Here is an 18,409-nt window from a genome sequence, read left to right as displayed (position 1 = left end):
AGTTTTTTTACAAGAACCTCTCGGTAAAAGTGTTTGATTGACCTTTTGAGGTAGAAACTCTTTGTGGACGATTCCGTGGATATCGAAAAAACAAAATCAGCATGCATTACGATCATTGACTTTGCCATCCTTGCTTTTTTTGGGCCTTGGGAGAGGTTGAAGTGGGCCACTCCATGCTCTGGCGCTTGGTTTCTGGGTCGTACTCAAAACACCCAAGACTCGTCACCAGAAAATGGGGGGCATTTTTTCAAGGGAACTCATTTTGGGACAGTTGAAAAGATTCAAACGGCTGTAACCGACCAGCTGAAGGCTATTCCAGTATCAGAGTTTGAGCACTGCTATGAGGAGTGGAAGAAACAGCGCTGTGTGGCTTCAGAAGGAAGTTACTTTAAAGGTGACAAATATAGAATTGTAATTCTTTTTGAATAATTTTTTTTTAAAAAAATGAGACTTCATTACTTAATTTACAGACCTCGTAATTCCAAAATAGCACTTTAGAGATAAGCATTTCAGTCCTATTCTAAGAAATGAATCCTTTGTAGAATTTTTTTGAATAAAAACAAAAAAAAAAGAACTTTTTTAGTAAAAAAAAAGAGCTACTTTTGGTTTATTTATTTATTTTAAAGTTCTTTTAGGTTTCTTAAAAGTATCCAAACGAAATATTAAGTTTAAGCTTCCAGCAACTTTTTCGTTTTCAAGCTTAACAGAAATACAAACATAATATACTGAAAATTTGGCCAAATTTTAAGAATTAAAACTTAATTTTTCTTTTTTGTTACGAATGAACTGTTAATTCCTCAATTTGAATGGCAGTGGCAAGTAAATAATTTCGAACAGATGTCATATATGCGCTCATTTGATAAAGCCGATGGATACAAGTCCCATCGTTCACTTATTGCATTGTCGTAAATCGCATGATAAGGTCGGTTACTTTAATTATTTTATTGACAGCTGCACGTTTATCAGTATCTGCAATTTATAAGAATCTTCTAAAAAAAATTTTAAGAGAAATAGAACTTATATTCAAGATGAAAACCGCTATTTTACTAACTCTTAATGTACTAAATCGGAAATCGATAGAAACGGAATCTTTAAAGCCGAATTTTAACTGAAAATACATACAGGCGTTCATTCATTTCCTCAAATGCATTTCATGTTTAAACGATTGATCTGAGCAAAAAATGGTAGAGGAAACAATTTGTTGCCCGTCACTTCTAGTTTCAGAATATGTGACTTGATTTTAGATTCCTGCCTGCATACGCGACTGACGCGCGACCAAAAGTGAGGGTTTGCAGTTGACCCCCATTTTCATATATACAGTTTTAAAGAGTATAAAAAGTTATTAAAGAAACCGGAAACCGTAATTCGATATCTTCAAAATTAAAGGTGCTAGGCCATTTCAAAATCTGGTATTTATTAATCATATTTCAATTTTTTAACATCAAAGAGGAAGAAGAGCACGCGATAGGTCATTTTTATGTATTTTTTCATCCCCTTTCTACCGAAAATATTGCCAAAGCAGTAAAGCTAGTACTTTCATTAATATCGGGAAATAAGTCGTTTTTCAAGTGATTTTTCTAAGAAAAATCAAATGTTAAGAGCTTTAGATGTTCTCAAGCATACACAAAATGGCTAAAAAATAATTTTACATCTGTTTCAAACAAGAAGGTTTAATAATTATTTGGTAATTTTGGGAGAGTTGCGTTTAATTACCACAAAAAAATTGGAAACCTGCCACATATTTAAGTGATCAATATCTTTCATGTAAAGGATCAAACTTATTCCTTAATTTATCAAATAATGCACTTTACTCAACTTGTGAAGCATGTACTGTGCCTTCAAAGGTGCCTCCTCAGATACAGAGAACAGTTGATAACCTCCTGGCTAACCTGGCTTGCGAGCTTGTTACAAATTGATTTGTATTAATGTGCTTATCTACAGACGTAGAGCGTAAGGTCAGCAAAATTATTGAATGAGAAATAGCATGAACCTCGTTATTTGTTTAGTCCACTATAACGCTTATATTTTTCAAGATAATTTATTTCTATGATAAGCTTTTGGTAAAAAATCAATCCACTGAGAGGATGCCACGTAATCGATTTTATGAAAACTGCTCTTTCGATTTTTTTTAATATTGGTATACTTACTGCACACAAGTAGTTCTTTGGAGAAATTTGAATGAAAGCTCTTCTAGTCTTCATTTAACTAAGTCCTCATTTCCGTGTAATGTACGAACTCATCACCTATTAAATATTTAACCATTTACAATGGCGGACCGGAAATGCATTTTACAGAATAGATTTCTGTAAGTTCTTACAGATTTTTTTTTTTTTAAATGGTGGGGTGAAAGATAAGTATAATGTTGATGTCATCTAATTTAGTACTAATACATAAGTTTCAAGAGAATTTGATTGCCTAAGTTCAATTTAATTGGGTGTGTTTAAACCAAACGGTTGATCTGAGCAAAAAAATGGTAGAAGAAAAATTTGTTACCCGTCACCTTTAGTTTCAGAATATGTGACTTGATTTTAGATTCCTGCCCGCATACGGATTCCTCTGGCTCGCCAGCCAGGTTAGCCAGGAGATTATCAACTGCTCTCTGTATCTGAGGAGGCACCTTTGAAGGCACAGTACATGCTTCACAAGTTGAGTAAAGTGCATTATTTGATAAATTAAGGAATAAGTTTGATCCTTTACATGAAAGATATTGATCACTTAAATATGTGGCAGGAGGTTTCCAATTTTTTTTGGTAATTAAACGCAACTCTCCCAAAATTACCAAATAATTATTAAACCTTCTTGTTTGTAACAGATGTAAAATTATTTTTTGCCCATTTTGTGTATGCTTGAGAACATCTAAAGCTCTTAACATTTGATTTTTCTTAGAAAAATCACTCGGAAAACGACTTATTTCCCGATATTAAGAAAAATACTAGCTTTACTGCCTTGGCAATATTTTTAGTAGAAAGGGGATGAAAAAATACATAAAAATGACCTATCGCGTGCTCTTCTTTCTCTTTGATAACAAGTTAAAAATTGAAATATGATTAATAAATACCAGATTTTGAAATGGCCTAGCACCTTTAATTTTGAAGATATCGAATTACGGTTTCCGGTTTCTTTAATAACTTTTTATACTCTTTAAAACTGTATATATGAAAATGGGGGTCAACTGCGAACCATCACTTTTGGTCGAAAATCAAGTCACATATTCTGAAACTAGAGGTGACGGGCAACAAATTTTTCCTCTACCATTTTTTGCTCGGAACAACCGTTTAAGCATGAAATGCATTTGAGCCGTCTTAAAATGAACACCCTGTATATGTATAATACTACAATTTTTTAACGTCTTTCAAGTGTAACCAAGCTGAAACTTGTTTGGAAGTATCAAAACAGAGAGAAATCTACATACCTTCAAGTTGAAGATTAACGAACTTGTTTATTAAACTGTATTCAGATTTAAGTATTGTTTAAACCAACCGCAAGCTTTGGTTTTACTTTGTAAAATTAAACTTTATTAATTTAGAATGCAAGATGGCTGTTTTCTTCTTCGATACTCTTTAGCCTGAATGTGTGGCATGCAGGGGAGTTCTTTCTTAAAGCAAAAGAGTGTCCTTTTACACAGGATACTCTACTTGGACTTGACATCGACAAAAGACATAAACGAGTCAAAAGAAAAGCACATAACATAGCTAAAGACTACTAAAAAGTCTTCAAAATATCAGATTAAAACAATTTGCTAGGACATTTTCTATTACAAATTGTAACATACTATTTGGGCACCAAGATATACCAAACCAAGTCGGCTATTTGGGATTCTACCAAAGTAGACTAACTTGGAAATCATATATATTATATCCGATTATAAAAGTGTTTTCTAGAATGATTGATCAGTGGTTACAAATTTTGAAATTACCACGAAACAGGTTGCCTCATATTTTGTCTTTCGAAGATTGGAAACCCCTAACGGACTGCCCTTCCAAAACTGAGCTTCAGCACGTTCAGTAACCACTTGTTGGAGCAAAGATATAGATTTTGCTGTAAATTCAACTTTTCTTTTGTTCTACAGAAATATTAGTTTATTGGGTGGCCAAGAAACGTACCTGAATTCAATTCCTCAAATCAGAATCATTTCTCAGATTAGACTAGCTTCTAATTAGACTAAATAATCTGTTCGATTATTTATTAATGGATTGAAATACAAATATTTTCCTGAAAGCCAATGTAAATTGTGTAACGAGGCTAGTTCTAAGGATGATCTTAGTCATTTCTTTACAGGATGTAACATTTTTAAAGTAGCTGAGAAATAAATTCTTACTACGTTATTTTCAAGAGGAGCAGGTTTCTAACTTGGTCCAATTTGGAAAAATTATGGTGCTTAGATGACATCAAAGGGAACAATATTTGTAAATATGTATACTATTGAGGGATAAGGATTAAGATCAATATTATTGTAGGGCTTTAAACATGAACTATTGTCGTTTCTTTTGTACTTCTGTATCTGAATTATTCTCTGGCTTAACGCTCATTTCTTCAAAATATCATTACAATTATTCTCATTCATCTACGAGGGTCGTTTGAAAAGTCCGTGCTAAGTCAGAGAGATAGCACTACTGGCGCGTATCGAGGTTATGTTTAGTTAGTAGCATCTCTTGGAAGAACACACACCAAGTTTCAGCCAGATCGGTCTATTTCTTTGTGTTTGGCATTCGTTTGAATCGAGGAAGTCGAGTGATTTTCAAAAAATGGACAAAAAAGAATTTCGTGAGTTGATTAAACACTATTTTATGAAAGGCAAAACGCCTCAGGAGACTAAAGAGAAGCTTGATAAACATTATGGTGACTCTGCACCTTCGATTAGAACAGTTTATAAGTGGTTTCAAAATTTTCGGAGTGGCCATATGGGCACAAGTGACGCTGAACGTTCTGGACGCCCTGTTGAGGTTACTACTCCAGAAATCATTGATAAAATCCATGATATGGTGATGGATGACAGAAGAGTGAAGGTGTGTGAGATTGCTAGTGCTGTGGGCATCTCGAATGAACGGGTACATAATATTTTGCATCAACATTTGGACATGACAAAGCTGTCCGCAAGATGGGTGCCGCGATTGCTCACGCTTGACCAAAAACGAAATCGTGTGAAGTGTTGCAAGGACGGTTTGCAGCTGTTCCAGAAGAATCTGCAGGACTTTAAGCGTCGTTTCGTCACTGTGGATGAAACATGGATACATCACTACACTCCTGAGACCAAAGAACAATCTAAACAATGGGTTACCAATGGGGAATCTGCGCCAAAAAAGGCGAAGACCGTTCCTTCGGCCGGAAAGATTATGGCGACTGTGTTTTGGGATTCGCAAGGAATAATCCTCATCGACTATCTGGAAAAGGGTAAAACTATTACAGGTGCATATTATTCATCGTTATTGGACCGTTTGAAAACCGAGCTGCAAGAAAAACGCCCACGATTGGCCCACAAAAAAGTCCTTTTCCATCACGACAACGCACCAGCTCACACCTCAGCAGTTGTAGTCACAAAATTAATGGAAATAGGGTTCCAACTCGTTTCACATCCCCCCTATTCTCCAGACTTGGCTCCCTCGGACTACTATTTGTTCCCCAATATGAAGAAATGGCTGGCGGGAAAAAGATTTTATTCCAACGAGGAGGTGATTGCAGAAACGAATGGCTATTTTTCAGACTTGGACAAACCCTATTATTCGGAAGAGATCAACAAACTAGAGCAGCGTTGGAGGAAGTGTATAAGCCTAAAAGGAGACTATGTTGAAAAATAAAAAAGGTTTACCCCAAAAAATTAAGTAGTTTTTATTTTTGCACGGACTTTTCAAACGACCCTCGTATTTAAGATGCTGAAGATTTCCATTATATTGTCTAATAAGGTTTCCTATACCCATCCGTATTTTTATGTAAATTACAATATTTTACAGCATTTAAATGAACCCAGTTGTCAAATTAGTATTTTCTATAATGTTTATTATGTTATCTGTTTTGTATTCTCATCCCCTTGCTATGGTGGTAACTTGAAAGCAATAAAAGTGATTATTACTATTATTATATATTCACTGAAAAGATACGAACTGAACAAGAGACAACACCTTTGAGAGAACTCCACAGTCTTCATACACACATACAAAACCATCTTCCAACTTCATGTCATTCCCACATTTAGAGTAGAGACCTTCCAATCCAAATATCGTATCTTCAATGCTACATTCTAAGTGTCTTATGTTACAAAAGACCTCATAAAACCAATAACCACTACTCCATGACCTTGTACAACCTATTCTTGTAAATTTAAAGCCCACTCTTTCACTTCGCACCCTTGACCAATCCAAAACGCTGGCTTAAAACTGGAGCTGGTATTACCGCGGCTGCTAGCACCCAGACTTGCCGCGATCAATGCTAACTTTTAGAGTGTCTACAGCTTTGGATGTCACCTCTTATCACTACACAGTGGTTGTGATGTGGCAATTAAGTCACACTGTACATTTTAATATAGCTAACAATTTTCTGTTAAGATGTTTTCATTTTGTACAGGATGCATTAACTAAAATAATAATAATAAAAACACGCAACATTTTGGACTGTTACACATAAATCAACGAAGAAGTACATTAAAACGTTCCAAAAATTTTGCAGTCCAAAATCCTGCAAATAAACGTTAGTAATCCCCCAAAAGGCGGCTGGCTGCTCTCTCATAAGATCGTCTTGTCGCCGTCATTCATCCCTAACCTTCGCAACTCAGCGACTTAAAGTCAATCGCTGACCGAGTGCCTCGCAAAAGGAGAGCGAAGATTGGTAATTAGGGAATAAAATTAATTTTTAGAAGTACTACCACCGGATTTTTGAAACCCAGTAATAACGACTATTAATCGAACTTATTTTATTCAAATAATTCAATTTGTCTTTGATTTACTTCTATCTTTTCTAAATTTTTAGTTAACGATATATTTATTATGCCAATTGTTATTATTACTATCATTACTGTTCGTAACTTAAACTTCCTAAATTATTTTAGGGGGTCTTTCCTTAGAGAGGATTTCACACGGTGAAAACAAGGGTTGAGAACCGCTGCAGTACCAATATAAAATGACACAGTAACCATATTATTTTAACTTCAATTACATATCTTTTACAAGCATTTTTCTCATAGTTTTAGAAATAAGCATTAATTAATTAATAATATGGACAATACTTGGTTTTACTTGGTAGCAAAAGAAAGTTAACAGAATCTCGTGTAACATTGTTATGAATTGAGGGACGGCTATAACAGTACTTGTGCAGTGATAACAGACAAGGAGAGTTCAGGGCACCGTGAAAGATTTAATTCGATACACAAGAATAATAATAAAAAAAAAAAAAAAAAAAAAAAAAAAGACAAAGCATATGCTTGCAAACAGACAATATTTTTGTTTTCAATATTTGCTTATAATAGTTATTTATTAATTTTTTTGTTAAAAATTTGACATATCATTCGGCAATTTATTAATAACAGAATAATAAAGCATATTTCGACTACTTAACATGTATTTATTTAGCACATAATAAAAAAAAAGTTTATAAAAGTAATTGTAAACAATGTTTTTACTTTAAACAAGCGGTAAAGATGAAAAGGAAAATGTGTTTACTTACCCAACTAAGAGTAAAACATGACTGGCAGAGAATATAGTTTTTTCTTTTATATATTATCTGAATTCACTTACTTTTTCCGCAAAACAAAATTTAACAAAAAAAATATAAATCACTGGAAACCTTCTCAAGTTTTTTTAACTATATAACACTTAGAAGTTAAATAAACTATTCCAACTGATATTTAAACGTTTGGACTAAAAACTAAATTATAGAGGGTTGAATAGCGGCATGAACCACCCTACTAAAAAGGTTAAATCCTATTCTATAGAATCTCACCCCCTGAACCGCGCAGACGTACTGAGCTAAAAGTACTAACATCTGACAGCGGCCGGCCACTTTGTGCTGCACGTAGGCCTTTTACACCACTCCCCTGGCTGTAGCAATCGGATAGTACGACTTTAGCCGAATTTTCACGAAACAGACCCTTCCCTTTCAGACAACCCAGCGACTCAGCACTCTCTCGATCTTTCAATGTACTCTTATTTTAGGCAGCCTACCCCAAAATTTGTGGACATAGAAGAAAGTTACGAAGCCCAGAAATTTTTTCCTATTCGCGCCTGATTTATTCCTCATAACATGAAAAATTTGCTGCGAATAAAACAAAAATAATTTCAATTAATATAATTCTTTTACGATTTCTTCAAATATTTCTAATTTTTACTAAATATGTTTATGTGCTTTAAAGATTAAGATTTTTTTAAGTATGTTACGGAACTCCATTCTTCTGTATTCATCCTGACAATGCAGGCGTTTTTTTTTAAGAAAGTATTTAAGCTCCTTTTCTGTACCTGTTATGCAAATTTAACGCTCTTATTCATCTGCACCATTCTCTCACCAATCCGAATATGTCTCAAATTATATACCTTGAGTCCTGGATTTAAAAAAAAAAAAGTTAAAGAGAAAATAGATAAATGCAAATATGTAGTGTTTACTTGAAAACGCTTATCTCTTCGTTCCACTTATCACAGCCGAAACCCTCCAGCTGGATCATGGGTATTACGACGGACTATTCCTGGACAAGAAACCATCTTGGAACCCGAACACTCAACTTTAACATACTGTGGTTACAAAAAGCTCGCAAAAAAGTCACTTCACGTTATTGTGAAGTATGGGACTGTTACGCGTTCGTAATCAAAATCTTATCTAAAGCCATTCTAGCCCCTGCTAAAACATTACAGCTAACTTTCTACACAAAGCTTATAAATCATATTCGAAACCTTTAGCCCAGCTCTTACTTTAAACTTCTTTCATGGTAGCACCTCGGTGAGTTTAAAGCGCCGAGATAACGATAGAAATCTTCCAAAGACCATTGCCATTCAATCATATCAAGCCAGTATACTTAGATCAGCATAATTACTTACTGTAAACATTTTTATAGTTGTAAATTTCAAGTGAAATAAAAGAATTTTGAGTATTCTAAAGTGACCAGGTTCTGGATGTACAATAATAATAAAAATAATAATAATAAAGTATGAAGTATGAAAAAAAGATCACATGCACAACGCAGAAAGTTAAAATTTGGCTTTTATTTAGTGCTGACAGAAGATGCTACAATAACCACAAAATCCGGTTTTCTGGAATAAAATTTCCAGTTTTTTAAGATTTAAGATACAGAAGTTTTAAAAAACTTACTGTACTAATAGTATATGTGTGGAACTATAACTTAGATTTTAACTAATGTTAAAATCTAAGTTATAGTTCTATAGATCTAACTATAATGTTAGATTTGTAACATTTTGTCAAGTAAATGCCATTTAAGACTTTTAGAAGGGGGTGATTAGGCTATTTTCTAATGTGCCATTACTTTTTCTTTTTTTTTAAAGGCGCTTCAACGTTTGAGGTCATTGGCGCCCGGAGCTTTTTTCATTGCACTATCAATGTTCTATCGTTACACTAAGGGCCAGCAACTGGATTAGAATTCGGGACCTCCGTGTTGGAATCCCTAACGTTCCATTAATGTTTATCGCACTGTCTTGTAAATCTATATAACAATAATAAGAATCAAATATGAAACTGAAATTTCAATTTAAATTTACGGACAGCAAAAGGTGTTAATAAGAATTAAATAAGTTGATACAAGTTACAATCTTGAGAACTGTAGTGTGTGAGTTTTATACCAAATTGTTATACTTCTGAAAGCACGGTCTTCAATTCCTGATAATTTATTAGTAGGATATAATTCGTTTTTAATCTTAATGACTAAAAAAAATCAGCTACAGGCATCTTAAGATATTAAACAGCACAATTTTATTTTTATTATAAAATTGCTGCTGCCATCACTCGGTCTATTCTTGAACTAATACTTAAGCCCCTCCAGAAGAAATAGGCGATTACTTTACTATTACTATCTTCAGTAGTCATGTAAACTACTTAATAAGCATTAAAAAAATGTAGTTATCTCGAGAATTCTGACTCGGGATCTAACGAAATTGTCTCATTTGCTCATTACCTTACACCAAGAACCTCAATCTCAAAGAAGAGTAATAAAATGAAAAAAATAAAATAAGCAGTTATTATAAGCAAACAATAAAATAATTTAAAGAAAATAAAACTAGCATTTTCGAAAATTTCATGCTTTTTTAAAAGGATTTTTGGCTTTATTTTGGTGCAATCACACTTAGTGGTCATGACACCCTTTGGAACTCATAGTAATTCCGCGGCTCTTACTTTTTTTCATTTGCCTAGAGTGATTTCTCTTAAACCTAGTTTTAGATATAGGTATGTCCGAAACCAAGAGGTTTGTTGCAGCAGTTTCTATAATTCCTGCTGTCCAGTTTTCCGCTCTCAATACCGCAATATTTATCTCTACCAATCTTAACGTAAATTGGTCTGTATTCTGAACTGATCACATTATATGACTGCCCTGAAAGTATACCTGGATATACTCTCATATTGTTCCTTTGTGTCCATTGTTCTAATACTACAGATAGCCATGTTAGCATTACTGCCATGGAATTTATTAACTATTGAATGCTTTCCTGTTCAATTATTCAATTATAAATTAGATTATCTATGGGCGTTTTTTAGTTTTGTTTTTGTATTCCCAACTAATAAGAATAGTACATCCCTTAATGCAGAGAATTTTTTTTAAAAGTACCAGATCGGATATTGGCAGACGGCTTGTGAGACGTGATATTTGGTCCTCCTACCTTTATATTGCTTGGTCTCCTGAGCTGTCAGTTGAAAACTGAACAAATATCGGCGGTCAGTTGAAATGGCGTGTCAGTTGTTTCATTGAATTTCTTCTTTTCAAAAGTGCCAAGTGGTAAACTTTACTAGTGCTTGCAAGTGATCAATTGCGAAACAAACAATACATCAGTGAGCACACAGAAGGAATGGAATTGTGTTTTACAGTGCCAACATGTTTACAAACAAAGCACGCTCTTGCATAGCTGAGTCTTCGAACTGAGCTCCCCATTGACGCTCACATACACACTAAAGCGAGCAAGAAATCTGCAAAGGTATCAATGTTTGTGTAAAGGACTTTGGGCGACAATATAAATTAGGAAACTGTGCCTCAGATGGTTTCACACACATGTAAAAGAGTCCGTCATCAAAAGGGTGGGCCACATTAGGTGAATGTCCAAATTTTGCTAGGGACAAAGATAATCCAATATTTCGAAGAATGTCAACTTGAAGGCCACAAGACTGGGCCTCCAGATAATCTTTTAATCTCAGCACTTCGTCTATATAAAAATACAAATAATGATTATTTCTTTATTAAAACTTCGCTTGAAAAGATATGAGTGCGTTAAACAAGAAGCATACAAAAAAGTTCCACTTAAACACTATTTCTGTTACTTTAAAGCTTTACTTATAAATACTTTGCTTATAAATTTAAGAAATTATTTTTACTTATAACTGGTTATATATTTTTTTATTAAGAAAAGTTAATTCCTTAATAAATAGTTTCTAATTAGTATTTTTAGCAATATCCACGGTCTTCAGTTCTCTTTCTAGGTGCTGCTTTTATGATATCGTCCACTCTCAGTATAACTTCTGTGGCTTCAGAGGCCGACAGGATCATTTGACGCTTAACAGCAAAAGATTCAAGCACGCCGCTTTCACCCATGTCACCAATCTCACCGTTTGTCATATCTGAAACAAAAAATTATCAATTTTTACAATATTGTATAGATATTTCAATAGTTAGAAAATTATCAAAGATAGGATTAAAAAAAATAATTAGTAATTACCTAGTCCAGCGGACACTTTGCCTTCTATATGAGCGGCTCGAAGTGAAGTAATCAAATATGATGAATCAAAACCGCCGTTATCTGATATTGTCATTGGAATTTGCAGGAGAGCTCTAGAATAGGCTTCCATCGCCACTGATTCCTTGCCAACTACTTTATTGGCAGCATCACTAACAGCTAAAGCCATTATCATCTCTGCGGACCCTAAAACCAACCAATAAAACTATAACTATTAATGCCAGTTTCGTTTCTAGCCCACTAAAATGCTGCTCCTCATTGAAGTAGTTTTCGAAGGACTGTTAAGAGGTGAGCTTATGTTCTAATAATAGTAAAGCGCTCAAGGCTTTAAGCGAAACGATATGGAGGTTTGAATTAGTGGTGAAAGTAAGAGGAGACTCGGTGACTTTTCTCAGAGCAGTAATCAGAAGTTGTTCTAGATACTGCAACATTCTGGTGGAAGGCAACGATAGGGTGGACGAGTTTGCTAAGGTGAGTATCCGCACAATGATTCAGTGGTTCCGAGTCAGCTTCTGCGGACACAAACCAATTTCGTGACAGAGAAATTAAAAATGGGAGAATACGGGAATCAGAGAAGCATTTGAGAGGCACACGAATCTCTAAAGGAGAAAAAAACAGTATAATTTATAAGGCAAGGAAAAGTTTCTTCCCTTTGTAAGATGGAAAAAGGGTATTGCTGGAGTTCGGAAGTGCTCTGAGAAGGCTTTGGGCGTCAATGACCAATGTTAAAGCTTAAAAATAAATAATAATAATACCTCCGCCAAAGATTGTCCGTTTATCTCTGACAGTGGTCACTAGGACACAGAGCGCGTCATGTAGAGATCTTTCTGCTTCGTCCACTATTTGTTGAGTGGCACCCCTGATCACAATAGAGCATGCCTCTCCAAGTTTCACACCGCTGAACCTTAATAGTTTATCTTCACCAACCATTACCTGTAATAATAAAACGTTATGACACATGATTAAAATCAAAGTGTTTATAAGTGATCCAACAGGAAGAAAGGGGGAAAAATAAATCCGATCTCTAGCTCCTCGTGGTGCGTTCTGGACAACTGGTCCTAGGATCAGGGCTACCAGATGGGATTTTACCCTGGGTATTTACCAAATTACGAGAGGAAAATACCAATTACCTAAAGGTGCTATAGGATGAGTAGTTTCTCCAGGCATCAGTAGGGAACATTAGGAAAGAAGGAACACTGTTATTAGGAACACTGAATACAGTTCGGACGCTGGCAATGCAATGAAACGGCTCCTGCAGCCATCACCTTAAGTGTGAACGCGCCTTGATTTTATTTCTTTTATTACAAATGAAAGAAAAAATGGCTGGAAAAAAACTTTTTTAGAAATGAAACTGGAATTACCTCTTCAATGAGATCACATTCTCCTAATTTAGTTGTTTCTGGACTATCAAATGTGGACACTATCTCGCCACCAGTTACCAATGCTAATCGTTCAATACCATCAAAATCTGCATGTTCAATTGCCATAATTTTGGCATCCGCAAACAATTGTTCAGGGTAATTATAGATCAATTGACGATTGACAAATACATTGCAATTGTGACTGAGAATTTTGTTAACCTGAAAAAATATAATATGAAATATTTAAACAAAAAATTGTAATAATATTCAAGAGAAATAGAAGGGAATGAGGGAGAAGCAAAAGGGTGGAAATGAGATGTATGACGATGACGTTTTTGAGAAGGTTGATACTTGACAGATGCCAGCAACGGAAGGATAGAAAATGAAGATTCCAATATTGTGATAAAAAGCACATTAAATTACTAATATGGAAGAATGATTTCTTATCGGGAATAGAATCTTTAAGTATATTTGAAACCAGTTTCGACAAAAAGTAACGTCTGATGATAAACACCTGAGAAACAGCTTGAAACTGATATAATTATTTTTACTACCAACCCTTATACAAATGTCCTGCCGGACAGTTTTAATTGAATAATAAAAAGATACAAGACATTAAGTATTTATGTAAAGTCACTCAATCAAAGTTCTTAAGGCTGTAAGTCTCATCAGAAATAAAATTTATGTAATTATATTTTATATGCTTACTTTGTCTTTCATCTTTTCCTTTTCAGCCAGTTCTAATTCAGCAATCATTGCTACCGATTCTACACGCACTCGAGATCCGAATACCTTAATTTTATCCGTATCCATAGGAGTATTGGCAATAAGAATTTTAGCATTTTCTATACGTTTTGGTTGAAACTGACCAACCTTTTTATCTAAAAGGAAACCTAAAAAATACAATATTTTAGTAAAATGATCAAAAATATTCAACTGAATTTGTAAAAACAAGCTCTAAGATTTTTGATTAGCGCTCAGCCTTCTTCGCTCACTTGAATGTGTACCAACAATTCCCCGTCTTATCAAACTTATAACGAATAAAAATTATCCAAATAATTTCAGCAAAAAAAAAAAAAATTCAAATAAAACGATAGGTTTGCACCAGTATAGAACAAGTTCAGAAAAAGGGGGCAGCCGTTTTCCAGGAGATTCTGAAAAACTCAGGTCCCTAATCTGAGACATCGCACTTTTATTTAACAGATTTAGGTTCTAGCTGTCCCTTGAATGTTAAACAGTCCTGATAAGATTAATTATACTAGTATTACTCGTAACTCGTATTACTTAAGAACCTCTCCCAAAAATATTTTCCTAATATATCATATGTATTTTTTTTTTAAACATGTTTAAAAACAATCTGTGCCGCCTTTTTTTGAGAAAACGCAAAAAAGAGAAAAATAGCTTTATTATTATCCACTTCCATTTTTGGCCGAAACCTTATAATGGAAAGCAACTTTAACACGTAAATCTAGAGATGCCTAAGACGGTACCAGGTAACCTATAGGCCTTGATGCTCCTCCAGATTTTAATGGCGAGTTTTTACAGCCGAGAGTAGTAAGCATTCTGTTGCAGAACTCAGTATTGCCTCAGCAAGAAATTACGCAAACCAGAGGCCACAGAAAATGTATTCGTTATGTACAATTTAGGATTATCAAAGTTTAACTCACCATCATCGAGGAAAGAATCACTAAGGCAACCACCAGTCTTCTTAATTACTTGAATAGCACTTAAATTTCCGGAACCTTTCAAACGGAGAACAGCATCAACCACCAACTTACTGAATTTCTCCTTGTGCAGATTCAATATTTTTGAACTTAAAGCCGTCATTGCCAGGTTGTGTAAGTCTTTCTGAAATTTCTCGTCATTTGAACTGGAAAGAAAATGTAAAAATAACACTTAGCAAAAAAAAAATCAATTTCGGAGTTGCACAGAGCTGCCGTTATACATATAAAATTAAGTAATAGCTTATTAATAGCAATATCATTTTATTCCCATCAATGAACAACAAATTTTGATTTTGTTTATCTTATTTTCATATTTATTTCTCTAATTCAAAAAATAAACAGAAAAAATTTATTTAAAATTAACCTGTTGTCATTTGCAGCAGCTTCTAAAGCTTCAAGAGCAACTGAGGCAGCCTTCCGGTACCCTGAGATAATTGTCTGGGGATGAATTTTTCGGTCAATCATTCTTTCAGCTTCTCGTAACAATTCAGCAGCTGAATTAATCAGAGCAATAAAAATATTATTTTTTAAATATTTTTTGTACCAACAAATAGAGTTTTGTATCTCTATAATTTTGTAAATAAATTTATTTAGTTTCTTCTTTTTCATAAGAGTTAATGTATAGAAATAAAATTATTTTTCTGCCTTTCTACCATAATTGGAGGTCTGAATTCGTCCTATTTGGATACAGATATAAGCCACAAATCGAATCGATATATGCATTCAGTGAAGATTAGAATTGATAATATTATTATGAATTTATGTATTGAAAATGAATAATAGTGATGTTTAGTAACTTGAGAATCTGTAGTTTAAGAAAATCAAATGCAATTCCTTCTCCGAAAACAAAACAAAACTATATAATTTTGTTGCAGAATCCACTTACCTAACACAGTTACAGATGTCGTGCCATCTCCAACTTCATCATCTTGTACCTTAGCCATATTGACAAGAATCTTCGCTGCAGGGTTGTCCACACCAATGGCTTTCAAAATAGTTGCTCCATCATTAGTCACTTCTACTTTCCCTCTGCCTCTGGGCCCGTATGAAGCAAGAATTTTGTCCATACCTTTGGGCCCTAAAGTACTTTTTACAAGATCGCCAACAGCTATTGCACCAACAAAGTTGGATAACCTTGCCATTTCTCCCTTCTCTTCCTCAGCCTCTGGCTTCAGAATACGGATTGGGTTTAAGGACATCTACAATCACAAAGTTGTATTATTAAATAAAATATTATTACTAAATATTTCATTGTATTAAATTATCCACATATCAACTTATATTCTATTAATGTTAGCAAATATCAGTTGGAAAATAAATGGCAGTTATACAGCCAGCCAGGGCTTCAACTTTTAGATATTTTATTTTCGTTACGTTCAAATTTATAACTAAATGTAAACATTCAATTTGTCATTTAATGACGAGAAACTGCAACTGGAGTGTATACCCACTAAACTAGTTTTGTTTTAAATGAGTTTCCAGAACTCAACATTCTACTTCATGTTTGTATTTCACCTGGAGTCCTAACATTAAAGAATTTAACTTTTATACAAAATCTGTGAGAAAACCGAAATCCATTAACCAGCTAAGATGAGTCAACACGATCGAACTGAGAAGAGAGCATACAAATCCGAAGAGAGGTACAGCCCTGCATTAAATATATATGAAATACTTTAAAGAAACAGTTGTATCCGTCAGTTTAGAGATAAATGAGCGTCTACAATGGAAATACAAATTCATAGGGATAGGAATCCAAATTAAAATTAACTATTCATAATTGCAACAGAAGTACTTCAAATCATTGTATCTTCATCAAGATCTAAGATGGCCACTATATCAGCAAAGTTAGGAAATAACTTACTTAAAATAGAATTACAGAAATAAATTTTCCAATTGCTCAAATTAATTCAATATTAAGTAATTAGGTTTTATGGTCTTTTATATGTACTTATTTTCAGCAAGTAACTGAAATTATAGAGCACATTGTGTATCTATAGCCAAAATTTAAACTTACAAGTTCCACCCACGTAAGTAATTAACACTACTATACGTAGTTCCGTCTAAATCTTAAAACTGTTCACGAATTATACATAAATTATAAACTAATCGGATCCATAAGAATAAATATTCTAAAAAAAAGCAGAAGTATAATGTAACTACAACTACAGAAATGAGCCCAACGAAGTGAATTGAAATAAACCAATCTTTAAACTGAACGAAAAAACCTGAAAAAATTTCAAAAATATAAAAAGAAAAACTTTATTGTTCCATTTATTATGCATAAGAGTTATTCAAACATGTAACATTGCAACCGGTAGAAACCACATGGTTTTAACTATAAGTAAAACAAAATGTTTAACGATTTATTAAGATAGATAATCTTTAGAATTATTAAAGCTTAAACTAAAAATGAACAAAACATAAATTACCATCTTTGTAGGATTAGATTAAGAAGGGCTGGTTCTGAACAAAAATAATTTGTTTCCTACGATTGAACAGCATAAGCACTAAGTAGAAATCGTAACCTGGCTGCAAGGCGTGTGCGATCAATCGATGTTTCATCGAATTCCACAAAGGTACATTAGGTGACTGCAATGTTTTAAGAAAACAATCTTCTTAAAGTTATTACTATTGCGTTCAACATAACAAAATCTATTTAATAATAACTATGTTAAAGTAACCCTTATAAAAGTGTGAGGACTGTAAAACTAATTTCGGGGCCCCCTCTTTTTTAAATGAAAAATAAAAGAATTTTTTTTTTAGTTTAAATAATATAAACGTCAACGATAACTCAAAACAACTTTCACTTTATACATGTAGCTTAGATGTTAATGTAGATTTATGCTTAGTCATCTTTATTGTCATTTTTTCGACAAGTACCTCTGGCCACCACATTACCTTTGAATATATGGACTTGGAAGGATTAGGTTGGAGAGAACATAACAGGATACACGCTGGTGGAAGAACTGAAAATAACGATTCTGCAACTTCTAAAGAAGCACTATTCTACAAAGCCGAACAAAACTGCTAAATATGGAAAGCCATGATAAAAACGTGTCAGATTTTCTCTTCTAGAAGCTTCTACGCTCCCTGACCCTTGGTGGGCAGAGTTAACTATGACGAGAGTACACGGCGCTGGGGACAGCAATGCACTAAGAACTTCTGACTGTTAAGAGCTCATATACTGACGGGTCTCAAATTATATATACGTAATTATATATAACTCGTACATAATATTTAATCACAAAATAATCATTCATCCGAAGAATTCAGATGAAGCCTTAGTCTTTTTGGAAAACTAACATTGTCTTTTAGTCTAATTTTATAGGAAAACAATACAAAAATACATAAAGTGGCGCATATGGGAATCATTTCACAAACTGGCTGCTTTACCTTGCAGAAATTTATTTACTTACCTTGGTTCTCAGTTTACTCCATATGTCTCAGAGAACATTAC

The 18,409-nt window shown here is 33.9% G+C and overlaps 2 protein-coding genes across 3 annotated transcripts in view; both read right to left on the bottom strand.

Annotated features, from left to right (window-relative positions):
- LOC141459217 (growth arrest-specific protein 2-like) overlaps positions 1-8,919 on the bottom strand; it is a 77,569-nt gene extending 68,650 nt beyond the window's left edge. The window contains exon 1 of one of the 2 annotated variants that reach the window (XM_074138012.1): positions 7,654-8,919. The gene's annotated coding sequence lies outside the window, so the exon portion shown is untranslated. The remainder of the gene's footprint in view (positions 1-7,653) is intronic. The other variant, XM_074138011.1, reaches the window with a different exon arrangement.
- Positions 8,920-11,356: 2,437 nt separating this feature from the next.
- On the bottom strand, positions 11,357-17,515 carry LOC141459216 (T-complex protein 1 subunit beta-like). Its single transcript, XM_074138010.1, has 9 exons — positions 17,382-17,515; positions 15,839-16,151; positions 15,317-15,446; positions 14,896-15,098; positions 13,937-14,121; positions 13,229-13,447; positions 12,623-12,800; positions 11,850-12,053; positions 11,357-11,751 (listed from the first exon to the last, which is right to left on the bottom strand). The coding sequence occupies exons 1-9, from the start codon at positions 17,382-17,384 to the stop codon at positions 11,579-11,581; spliced, it is 1,608 nt and encodes a 535-aa protein (XP_073994111.1). The 5' UTR covers positions 17,385-17,515; the 3' UTR covers positions 11,357-11,578.
- Positions 17,516-18,409: the final 894 nt, after the last annotated feature.

This window comes from Rhodnius prolixus, unplaced genomic scaffold (assembly GCF_049639745.1).
Source record: "Rhodnius prolixus isolate KJV_2025 unplaced genomic scaffold, Rpr scaffold_11, whole genome shotgun sequence".
Taxonomy (NCBI): domain Eukaryota; kingdom Metazoa; phylum Arthropoda; class Insecta; order Hemiptera; family Reduviidae; genus Rhodnius; species Rhodnius prolixus.
The sequence above is the reverse complement of the archived record's forward strand: the minus strand, read 5'-3'. Positions and strand labels throughout refer to the sequence as shown.

What these genes read in the sequence shown, in the direction of transcription:
- LOC141459216 (XM_074138010.1), bottom strand. An exon ending in ACGGACAATCTTTGGCGGAG is followed by an intron (nt 12,054 to 12,622) that starts GTATTATTATTA and finishes GGTTGGTTTTAG; the next exon opens with GGTCCGCAGAGATGATAATG. An exon ending in CAAAGTGTCCGCTGGACTAG is followed by an intron (nt 11,752 to 11,849) that starts GTAATTACTAAT and finishes TTTTTGTTTCAG; the next exon opens with ATATGACAAACGGTGAGATT.